Source organism: Sinocyclocheilus rhinocerous, unplaced genomic scaffold (genome assembly GCF_001515625.1).
Source record: "Sinocyclocheilus rhinocerous isolate Xijiao unplaced genomic scaffold, SAMN03320098_v1.1 scaffold3203, whole genome shotgun sequence".
NCBI classification, from domain to species: Eukaryota; Metazoa; Chordata; class Actinopteri; order Cypriniformes; family Cyprinidae; genus Sinocyclocheilus; species Sinocyclocheilus rhinocerous.
The window spans coordinates 245,433-257,365 of record NW_015666486.1 but is presented as its reverse complement, the minus strand read 5'-3'; the positions used below and the strand labels follow the sequence as shown (position 1 = coordinate 257,365).

The window sequence follows — 11,933 nt, the reverse complement described above, 5'->3', positions numbered from 1 at the left end:
AAAGGTATTTTAATAATGTAAATTATGTGAAAAATAATGTGTTTTTCGAACCACCAAGCATGAGAGCATGTTCTAGTACACCCCCAAAACAAAATCAAGACTTTGTAAAAGAGCATAATAGGACCCCTTTAAAATAGTGCTGTTACGGCTAGTCCGGATGGATGCCGGGGTGCGGATGCGGTCCTCCTTTTGAATATCAGTTATATAAGGATTAAGACTCGAGTTGCTTTTAAAATATTCACGAGTCCTTTTCCTCGAGGCGAGTCAAGTCTGGAGTCATTTCAGGTCGAGTCTGAAGTCTATAAAAATGCGACTGAAATCCGAGTCACTAACTCGAGTGCCTATCTCTGCTGTGATCTGAATGTGAAGGAATAAGCCACTGCATGCCTGTGGTCCTTTAAAGTTTAGGGTTAGTGTTGAACTCCTCCACTAGGTCCATTCTGCGTCTGGGATTGACGGTGTCATCAATTAAGTAATTGATGCAAACTTTAGTCCGATTTTTGCCAAGTGAACAACAACAATTTGCAGCATGCTGGTCCACTGAGACACAATCACACTGCCAACCGGAATCCAAAATGAACATGCAACAAATGCAAGTGAAATTTTGCTTTTATTATTAAAGGAATAACAACAACAACAAAGTGTTGATAATTTCATAAGTAACTGCAAAATAATATGGTTGAAGTCAAATTGTCTGAGCCTTTGTCGATTGTGCAATATTCAGGCTTAAGGCTGAAATACACTATGATTTTTGCTACAATTTGCAGTCTGGATGAGTCAACGGTAGTTGCCGAAAATCAGAGCCATTCTGCAGATTTTTGAGTCAGAGTTGATAGATTTCACAGAAAATCATGTAGTGTATGATGACGAGCACAGCCTGGTAATGTGATCCTCAGTCGTTTATTGTATATTGTGTGATGCTCTGCTTTTGTCTGTAACCATTCATAAAGTTTGCAAGTGTATGATCACTAGTGTAGTGAATTACAACCTTAAAGGCAGGGTAGGTGATGGTTCAAAAACATTTTTGTTATGCTGGTTGTCTCTTCACATTCAGTATAGCTATCACTAAATTAAGTGGTCTAAATGTACTTATATCGTCGGTGGAAGGCGTAGGTCCATAAAATGTTTGTCCAATCATATTCCTTGGTCTGAGGGATAAGAGATCTGTGCTACCTGCCTGAACCGAGCAAGAACGGAAGGCGTTATTATTGCAATATTATGTGCTTGTACTGTAATGTTTTCTCACCGGTGAATGAGACATGAGGTGATCTGACAGCGTTGCATTCAACCCTCCACCAACGCTGTCTCTCATCATATCGCTGGTCAGCCTCGATCTGGTCTGCCTGTGTGCATTCATGTGTTTTGGAGGAGGCGTGGCTTTGGAGATTGATTTGCAGGGAGGGTGCACGGGATCTAATGCTTTCAAAGCTAGCTTGCTATTGCTAACCTCTCCAAAATCGCCCACCCTACCTTTAACAAATTACCAAGACTTTTGCAGTCATACATGATTTTATAAATGTATTTATTTTTCGGCAGATACCAATCAAATAAATAAATACACATTTCTGACTTTATAACTCACAATTGCAGGTTTATATCTCACATTTCTGAGAAAAAAAGAAATCAAAGTAAAATTTGATAATAAATGTAACAATAGATGCTCATATACTGCAGATACATTAGACACAGCATTGTAGAGCAGAGGATACTGATTAGTGCTTTCACGAGTGTGGAAGGGTCACACCTGGCCGGAAAAGGGAAATCATTCTCACAGACCATGAGGAAGACACACCCCTCAGCAGCAGAACAGAATTCTTCAAAGTTTTCAATTTTTCTCATAATATAAGTGACTGCTGTAATATTGAGACAATTTTACTAATCGCACAGAGACCTTCAAAACACTAAACATGAACGGGGAAAACAACAGATTCCCAATATAAAATATATGTGGTATATATAGACATTCTTAGTGAACTTCAGACACACTCTCTCTGTTTAAATCTAGATTAAAGACATCTCTTTGGCCAAGCATTCAAATAATGCATCTCATAATCTTGTACTGCAGTTATATCTGATCAAATGCACATTATCATTCTTTAGCTTGGGTTAAACAAATCAATTTGCTTGGTTGGAACAGCATCAACGCTAATTATGTCTCTATTTGTTTCTCTGATTGACATCCCATGGTAACTAGGATTTACACAAGCTTCAGTCTGGATCCAGAACACCTGAGAAGAGATGATGCCAACCCCTCAGAGGACCTCAGATGATGCCAACCCTGAAACAACATACAGAACTACCACATTTTGCTATAGGTTTGATTGCATCATATAATAATTGCTGTTAATAGTTCATTGTCTGTTTGATTACATCTTTAATTGATTTTTCCGTACATTTCTGCCATATGTACATTAACTGACAGTCACCACTGATAAGCTACTACTAAATATATTGTAGAAACTTAATTTTCTTTAAAGTTGCTTTGCAGTGATTTGTATCGTAAAAAGCGCTATACAAATAAACATGAATTGAACTTACAGTGAAGCTTGGTGGGGGAGAAGAGTGAAAGGGGAGAGGAGGATCATAAATGAGCAAAGAGAAAAGTTTGGGCAAGGTGGTGTCATTTGTTCTTTTTTGAGATCTTTTCCCCAGATTAGTGAGTTTTATTGTTTTGTTGCATGGTATCTGTTTTGTGAGAGTTCCTGAATTTTGGTTTCATGGGGAGATCATTTCGGGTCATACAATATACACTTACCATCGGTGCAGTCACAATTCTATAGTGGTACAATTTACTAAGGCCAATGGTGTGTGTGGTGTGTGACTTTTTTTTGTAGTGACATTAAAAATAATTTTTAGAATTAAAATGTAGCCTACGTAAATAGGTTAAGCATAACAAATGTGTTTATGTCTGAGAACATACTTAACTGCAGACACTAAAATTACATTCACTTGGCCTATGTGGTACAGTACAAATATTTTGAGCGTCTCTTATTCTGTCCCTTTTTTTCCTATAAGAAACCACGATTGTCCTTTATATGTGGCATGTGCATTTTATTAGATTTATTACCTTGCAGAATAAAAGTAGGCCAGTGCAAATATCAACCTGATATGTCATTCACATGCAAGTAGCATAAGGTTTAAATATGCATTGTGAAATGTAATTTATATTTAAATGCCCTTTAAATAACTTAAAAGCTATTAAAACAGTAAGAATATTGTATGACAGGAAACAATTACCCAGTGACATCCTTTAAGTTTATTCAGTATAAACATGCAGCATTTGAATATAAAGTCTTTACTTTCATGACATTTTCCAGAAAATAGGATACAGGATACAAGACAACAAAAGTAGATAACATAATTTTGAGACTGTAGATCAATATTTACTTTCTGAAACAAAATGCACATCACACACCAAAGATGACCCTGAGATCTGCCAGAGAGAGTTTAGTGAATGATGATCCAGTTCCAGACAAGACTTTCTGAGCCAGCTCCTTCTTCTTCTCCTGTAGTGAAGAGATCTTGTCTTCCACTGTACCGTCACACACAAACCTGTGGAGAGATTGACACTATGCAATCAATCTATCTGAGAGTTTCATTTTCATCAATTGCTAATGTTTCCTTAATAGGAAACTATGCTGAATGCCAAAACCTTTACTGCCAGTATGAAACACACCAAGACTGTGTAACAGTCTATTACTGAATACAAGCAGATTTACATCCTCACCTGTGGATTGTAACATCCCGGGACTGTCCCACCCTATAGATGCGATCACAGGCTTGGTCCTCTAGTGCTGGGTTCCTGTGAATGAATGTCTCGCTTCATTTAATGTACATGTCCCTGTAATCTATCCAAATCATACCTGCTTGCAGTATGAACTGAAGCAGTTTTGTTTGCGTTTTCCTGTTCATCCTGTAAAACAGTCTTCAGACTGATGGTCTTACCAGTATTAAAGCAGCTGGAGTTTTGTGTAACTTTGACACTATTATTAATACATCAAGCACTATTAAAGGGGTCATATGATGCTTTTTTAAAGATCATTATTGCCGTTTTAGGGGGGCGTGGCAGTCTTAACTTTGATAAAGAATATCTCTTTGGTTTTGAGACTTTAGTCTTTGCAACTTCAGGGATCTTATCTATTCACGAACAGCTTGTAACACTCCAAAGAGAAAGGAAAACTTGAAATCGCATCATATGACCCCTTTAATACCTTTTGAGGATCTATGAAGTGGCTTACCAATGCATGTCAATGAGAAACAGATGATTGCCTCCAATCAGATTGATGCCCACACCTCCAGCACACAGAGACACCAGCATCACCTACAATATCAAAACCAACAATGAACATAATGCTTCCTAATTTCAGTGGGCAAAGTCACTAAACACATTAGCAGTCACTAAGATTACAATTATTAAAATAAATTACATTAATACATCACAGTAAATTAAAAGTCAGACCCTCTGAGATCTGAATGTGAAGGAATAAGCCACATGCCTGTGGTCCTTTAGGGTTAGTGTTGAACTCCTCCACTAGGTCCATTCTGCGTTTGGGATTGACGGTGCCATCAATTACCGCAAACTTCAGGCCCATTTTCTTCAAATGAACAGCAACAATGTGCAGCATGCTGGTCCACTGAGACACAATCACACTGCCAAGCAGGGTTCAAAATTGACAAATTACAAAAAGTAGAAACGGGCGTTGGGTAAGGAATCTCAATATAATACATAACTGAAGTCAGAATGAAAGAATGATAGTCTGACTTTTTAATTAGTCATTCAGATAAAACACATAGAGAAGAAAACATATGTTGAAACTTGCGACTTGTCTTCTAATGACTTCAACCTCAGTGGAAAAAACACTAGCATAAGTTTATCTAGAAAGAATTTTATTTTCCCCTCAAAACTCCATTTCATGAATTCCTACACAGAAGAATCATTAATGTGGATTCACTGACAATAAGACCCAAATGGAGATCAGAAGATTTTTAAAGGTTTCATTGTTTACCTACAAAGAAACTGCAGTTGGCATACCTTTTTTGATTTTTCTTTCTAATTTCTCTCAACTCAGTCAGAATGGCTGAAACCTGAAATAAATAATAACGTCATCACAAAGAGCATATTTGCACATGGCCATATACCACAGAAACATTAGACACAGCATTGTACGGCAGAGGATACTGACCTTAGTGCTTTCACGAGTGTCCTGGAAGAGCTCAGAGGAGAAGCGGCTGCCGTTGAGGGACACAGTGTCTTTAGGGTCAGAGTCTGAGGGCTCAGACAGAGACAGAGCACACAGCTGCTCTTCTAGAGACAGAGCTACACCATCCCCCTGCAGCTCCGACTGATCTAGAGTCTGGAAAAACACATCATACACACTGTGTCAGTTCGTGAACAAGTGTAGAAAGTGTGTGTGAGACAGAGAAAGAACATCACCTTCTTGAGCAGAGACAGGTGGCAGCAGCACTGCCTGAGACGCAACAGCAGTGACAGGATGTGGATGGTGCTGGAGGCCTGAGGCTGCTGAGAGGAAGACAGCGAGTCCTGCTGAGACATCCCGAATTCCCTTGCAACTGAGACACAAACACAAATGAGCTGCCAATTACCTTCTTTTCCTGTATCATTACATAAACATTCCCACACAAGCCCTGAACTATGTTCAACTATATTCTATATTTGCTTACGATATGGGGTGGTGACAGAGAATGCTAACCTTTCTCAAAAGGATTGCTATTGTCCCCTTTTTTGATGTTTCCTTCTTCGTGTCTCTTAAGATAGTTCTGGAGTGTAGACCTGAGGAGGAAGAAGACAAAACAATGACATCATGTATACAAAATCCAACAAATTTACTGAATATACATACAGATGGTGGTCCAGTGACATGGTATAGGCCTACCTGGATTGTGCAAACACAACATCATATACAGCCTGTTCATCTTCAGACAGCTTCAGCCTGTGAACCTCACAGGTCCGATCAGGCAGAGACACCTGAAACAGCACAAACATGACAGGATTCCTTCAGGTGACCAATGATTTTTGATGAAAGTGTGATTACAGATCACTTCAGATTTTATAACGATTACGCCTTTCACACATACTCTGTCTCCAGTGTGTATGCAGTGCATATATTTTCCGCACCCATGTTAACGGATTAGAGCGTTCACACTACAATGAGTCCATCCTGCTTCTGCACCGCATACATAACGCACTTGGACTGCATACGGAGTATGTGTGAAACAGGCGTTACACTTACAAAGAGCAATGTCTAGTCGATTAAATTAATTAACAAGAAAATGTATACTTAGTATAGAAATGACATTTTCCACATTAATTTCCAGGTCTAAAATGTCCTTGATATTTCCAGCTTCTGAAACTATGGGAAATAAACATTGTGTTTGTGTGTGTGTGTGTGTGTGTGTACCAGTGGTTTTCCAGTAGCATCCCGCTGATCTTTGGTCCTGCGAAGAAGCAGCGCTCTGGTGAGGATGTTCAGTCTATCTCCTCCTCTCTTTGAGCCATTATCCACCTGAGCCTTCCACAGCTTATACTCATCAAATGGAGAGCATCTCAAAAACCTGCACAGAATGTGTAAAAACAACAGCAGTTCAAGTAGTCTGCCACAAAAAATTCTTCCCTTTCCTTCACTTCCAATCCCATCCTTTACTAAGGAGTTTAAAAAGAAACAAAACATGAGAAATTACAAAAAACATTTTGAATTACCCATAGATTATTTTAAAACACGGGTAAATGTCTTGAGACATTTTACACATTCATACACATGTTGTCTCATGCTCCAGCATGCTGTGCCCAGAACCATTTTTTTTTTTTCAAATCACCATATGAGGAAAGAGTGAAAATGTGTGTACCCAGACACCATTGAGCACAGTGTGTGGCCTGAACTATGATAAAAAAATAAAAGTCAGATATGACTGTTTAGACTGAGACGCGTAGCGTGAGCATGAGCATGACGCCAGCAATGCCAAGATCATGTGCTAGATATCTGAGGCAATGCAAGAACTGATAAAATGTATAGCTTGAAGTTGCTTTGGATAAAAGCGTCTGCCAAATGCAAAAAAAATTTCCAAATTTTTTTTATTTTAAATCAGATTTCAAACAGACATATGGGATTTAGATAAGGAATGTAAATATCAAAAGCCATGTTTTTTTCTGTCCAGGCTACACAAAAACAAAATGGGTAGAATGCTGCCTTATGCCTACACATTTTGCAGCCTGTCTGAATAAAAGATATTGTTAAATTTAAATGTCTCAAAATATAGCTATAAAGGGCTGGTTAGTGTGATTATGTGGTGGAAAGCTGAACATACTTAAGCAGTGAATACATATCCAGCAGGTTGTTCTGAATGGGGGTTCCGGTAACAGCCCAGCGGGATCGGGCCCGCAGCTTACACACCGCCATGGACGTCTGTACTTTAGGATTCTTAATGTTATGAGCTTCATCAAGAATCACACGTGCCCAGGAAACACGTAAAAGAGGAGGCAGGTCTGAGGCCTATAACCAGAAGAAAGTAACTACTTAAGCTGGAAGATGGTCTTATGAGTGGTGCTTAGACAACAGAATTAACAGGTCCAGACTCTCAAACATCATTCAAATGTTAAGGTCACTATCCATACCACATGATCGGAGTCCTGAGAAGGTTTCTCCGCATCCTCCTTCTGCACAGGGATCTCCTTAGAGACCAGACTGTATGTGGTGATCACCACGTCATGCTCAGCAAGGCTGGTGGAGACACAGATTGGCAAGAGAGGATGAGAGATTAAGCAAGGCAACAAACAAAAGCAAAAAGTGAGACACATAAAAAGTTAAACTTATGACAGCTTATTGCCATTTGGAAAGGGGCTGATATGTGAACTATTGCACGCATGCAGTGACCCCAAAAAGTGTTTGAATGCCATTGCATTGTGAAACAAAATATGAAATAACCAATACCAACAACCCAATGGCATTTATTTTAAAATAAATGTAGTAAAAATGAAGGTCCTGACTTCATAGATTCACTAAATTTGTGACCTGCTGCTTGCTGGAGAGAAGGAAAGACGAACAGAAGGAAGGAACGAAGGAATAAATAAATAAGTGTCACATGGTGCCAGATGGTTTGATATTTTGTATTTAATGTAATAGCAATTTTAAGTGCAACTGAAGTGCCCAAATAATTTTTGGCAAATTTGTGGAAAAGCATTTAAGTACTCAGACAGCATGTATGGTTTGCTACATGCTTCACAGATATATGTGTGTATGATCAGTCTGTTGTTGGTGTGTATGTAAGTGTGTGGCCTACACGCTTGAACTCCTCTGTCGGTTGGGACCATGGTACAAATACACACTGAGGCGACTACTCTTCACATGCTTGTCAATCTCTTTCTTCCAGTGATGCAACAGAGAAGCAGGACAGATGATCAATGTCCCCTGAGAAGCCACTATGGTTGAATCTGAGGATGGTAATTATGATATATACAATCTTGAATCTGTTAGAGTACACAACAGCAAACATCAGACTCTGCAGAAAGTTCTAATCAGATAAAACACACACAAACACACAGACAAATTGAAGATCTAAGATTGTGAGCTATTAATCAGTGATGGATACCCTTTTTAGAGATCCATTCCTCCAGTTTTTCATCCTTCTTCTTCTGAGACAGAATGAGGGAGATCATTGTGAGGGTCTTCCCCAGGCCCATGTCATCAGCTTAAAAAAAAAATAATATAAAAAAAATAAATTCAACATCATAAGTCTAGTTTTTTTTATATATATAAATTATTTTTTTATAAATTCTCCCAAATATGTCAGCTTCTGTCTTTAAAAACCCTGGAAATGTGAAAAGGGTATATGGACTTTTAATTTCATAGTGGAGAGTGAACTGAATCAGATGTAGTTTAACAATAGGCCTCAGGAGTTTTCCTGCATTATAATGGATTATTACACAGTTCAGGCAATTACCGTTAAACCATAAACTCAGGCAACCATTTTTCTACATAGCTCAGCTAGTTGCATTACTCTCATATCACTTTTTTCATATAATAAAAAAAAAATCAAGATTTAGTGTCCACTCTTTTATTTGGCAATTATCCATGTAATAATTGAGATTGTTGCAAAACTCTGACAGGGTGATATACAAAACACCTCCGCGTCACAATGGGGTCCTGATCATCCTGTCAGGACTTTTTTATATAATGGCCAGCTAAATAAATAAAATATATAAAAAAATACACTACATAAATATCTTAAATTAAAAACATCAATTCATCTTATAAGAGTACTGAGTATTACCCAAAATTCCTCCACATGGTTTCTGTGTCTCTCTCCACAGCAGCCAGGCCAGAGCTATCCTCTGATGAGGCAACAGCTCCACCTTGTGAAGCAAGATCATCATGACAGTTATAGTTCAACTTGTTTAAAGTTATAGTATAAATGATGTGAAGTGACATTTACATCATTTAAACCATCTTATTAACTTAAAAAAAAATGTAACCATTCCAATAATTGCACAAAAATGTAAAATTAACAAATTATGCTCATCTCTCTTAAAGCTGTTTCCAAAACAAGTTTCAAACACTTAAAAAAATGGGATGATACATACCATATACTCATTAATATCATCAATATTTTGCTTTTGATGGTATTATGTGTATACAACTTTAAAGTTGGTCACTGAGTTCCCCGTTAAATATTTTAATAACGAAAGGGATTAACAAAATAATACTGTTTATAGCATGAGCTGACTTACTTTGATTCCTTTGGGATCCGGTGACTCGGTGTCTTCTGTAGGGCAGGACTCCAGCGAGTCGTGCAGATGGTCGATGGCCTCAGTGGTGGCACTGCGGACAGCCAGCAGTCTGTTCTCAGTCATCCTGCCGCCATAGAAAGCCTGGTTCTGAGCATTGACTGCAGAGACAACCGGCCAAATTAGTACATCAATACACTTACTAATGAAATGGGCACAGAAACACCAAATTGCAGGAGAAGAATGAGATTAAACATTATACCTCCAAACATCTGGGAGTAGCCTTGGCTCAAGTTCAGGCCCAGTGAGCTACTAGAGGATTCCTTCAACATGGGAGCTGGAGCTGTGGGCAGTAGGATGGCGCCTCCAGGACGACTGAATGGATTGGAATGGCTGTGTGCTGCTTTATGTTCTGCCTGTGATTTGTCTTTATCTTGAGACTCTATATTTAAATAGTGAAATGATTTCATTTAAATTAATTTCAATATTTCCTCACTATGAGAGTAATAAGTTTATCAAGCTGAATTATTATTAATTATTAATTCATAAACATCATGTTTTAGGGAGCATTTTACAACCTGAATAAACCTTGACATGTCATGAAAAAGGTCAAATTATCTGATGATCTAAGAAACTTACTGATGTTGACACATGCTCACAAGGATCTGCAGGGGTCCTCACTATAATATTGTTTCCTGTTTTATGTTTTTTTTTTTCTCCATACAAGTTAGTTAGGCCACTTGATTTTGAGTAGTTCTTCAAATATTGATAAACTGCAATTATGTTACAATATTTTTTGCCTAACAAATAATAAAAAATTATGCTAAATCACACAAGGTTTTATTTTCAAATGCATCTCCATAATGAGGCTTTTGCCTTAATTATGATATCAGGACAGTAATATCACCCTAACATTTACACAATACTTGGGGACAGTTCGGTTTTTTTAAATGTTTTTGAAAGAAATGTCTTGTGGTCACCAAAGCTGCATTTATTTGATCAAAAATGCTGTAAAATAGAGTAATACTGTGGAATTGTATTACAATTTAAATAAATGTTTTCTATTTAAATCTATTTTAAAATGTAATTTATTCTTGTGATGGCAAAACTGAATTTTCAGCAGCCATTATTCTAATCTTCAGTCTCACATGATCCTTCAGAAATCATTCTAATATGCTGATTTGTTGCTCAAGAAACATTACTTATTATTATCAATGTTAAAAACAGTGCTGGTCGTGCTGGTTAATTGTTTTGTGGAAACTGTAATTTTCTCAGGATTCTTGGATGAATAGAAAGTTCAAAAGAACAGTATTTATTTTAAATGGAAATATTTTGTAACATTATAGATGCATTTGTCACTTTTTATTATTTTAATGTATCCTTGCTAAATAAATTTATTAATTTCTTTAAAACAAAACTTACTGACCAGAAACTTTTGAACGGTAGTGTATTCCTCCCCATAAAACAGCTAAATTAATTTTAATTTGGAAAATAAAACATACTCATAATAGAGGATGTACATTCAAGTCATAGTATGTATGAACTCATGTATACTGAATAACTTATAGAAACACTGCTGTTCAAAAGTTTGGGATAAGTAAGATTTTTAATGTGTTTTACAGAAGTCTCTTCTGTTCATCACAGCTGCATTTATTTGACCAAAAATACAGGGGAAAAAAACTGTAATATTGTAAAATATTATAACCATTAAAATAATGATTTTCTATTTAAATATACTTTAAAATATAATTTATTTCTGTGATGCAAAGCTGAATTTTCATCAGCCATTACTCCAGTCTTCAGTGTCACATGATCCTTCAGAAATCATTCTGATATGCTGATTTATTATCAATGTTGGAAACAGTTGTGCTGCTTAATTTTTATTTTTTTTGGAGCCTCTGATACATTTTTCAAGATTATTTGATGAATAAAGCTAAAAAGAACAGTGCTTATTTTAAAATAGAAATATTTTCTAACAATATAAGTCTTTATTATCACTTTTTTATTATTAATTTAACATATCCTTGCTGAATAAAGCATTTTTCATTTCTTTAAAAAAAAATTACTGACCCCAAACTTTTGAACAGTAGTGATGTATATATTGTTACAAAAGATTTCTATTTTGAATGAATGCTGTACTTTTTAACTTTTTTATTCATCAAAGAATCCTGAAAAAAAGTATCACAGGTTCCAA

The 11,933-nt window shown here is 36.9% G+C and overlaps 1 protein-coding gene across 1 annotated transcript in view; it reads right to left on the bottom strand.

The window, feature by feature from the left end:
- Window positions 1-2,517: 2,517 nt before the first annotated feature.
- Window positions 2,518-11,933, bottom strand: part of LOC107732352 (transcription termination factor 2-like) — an 18,740-nt gene continuing 9,324 nt past the window's right edge. The window contains exons 10-23 of the mRNA XM_016543647.1: window positions 8,605-8,703; window positions 8,296-8,446; window positions 7,631-7,736; window positions 7,324-7,508; window positions 6,420-6,573; window positions 5,895-5,986; window positions 5,712-5,791; window positions 5,435-5,571; window positions 5,184-5,354; window positions 5,033-5,085; window positions 4,497-4,650; window positions 4,239-4,321; window positions 3,728-3,802; window positions 2,518-3,552 (exon numbers count right to left, since the gene is read on the bottom strand). Coding sequence (XP_016399133.1) covers window positions 3,408-3,552; window positions 3,728-3,802; window positions 4,239-4,321; window positions 4,497-4,650; window positions 5,033-5,085; window positions 5,184-5,354; window positions 5,435-5,571; window positions 5,712-5,791; window positions 5,895-5,986; window positions 6,420-6,573; window positions 7,324-7,508; window positions 7,631-7,736; window positions 8,296-8,446; window positions 8,605-8,703 — 1,685 coding nt within the window. The 3' untranslated portion in view covers window positions 2,518-3,407. The remainder of the gene's footprint in view (window positions 3,553-3,727; window positions 3,803-4,238; window positions 4,322-4,496; window positions 4,651-5,032; window positions 5,086-5,183; window positions 5,355-5,434; window positions 5,572-5,711; window positions 5,792-5,894; window positions 5,987-6,419; window positions 6,574-7,323; window positions 7,509-7,630; window positions 7,737-8,295; window positions 8,447-8,604; window positions 8,704-11,933) is intronic.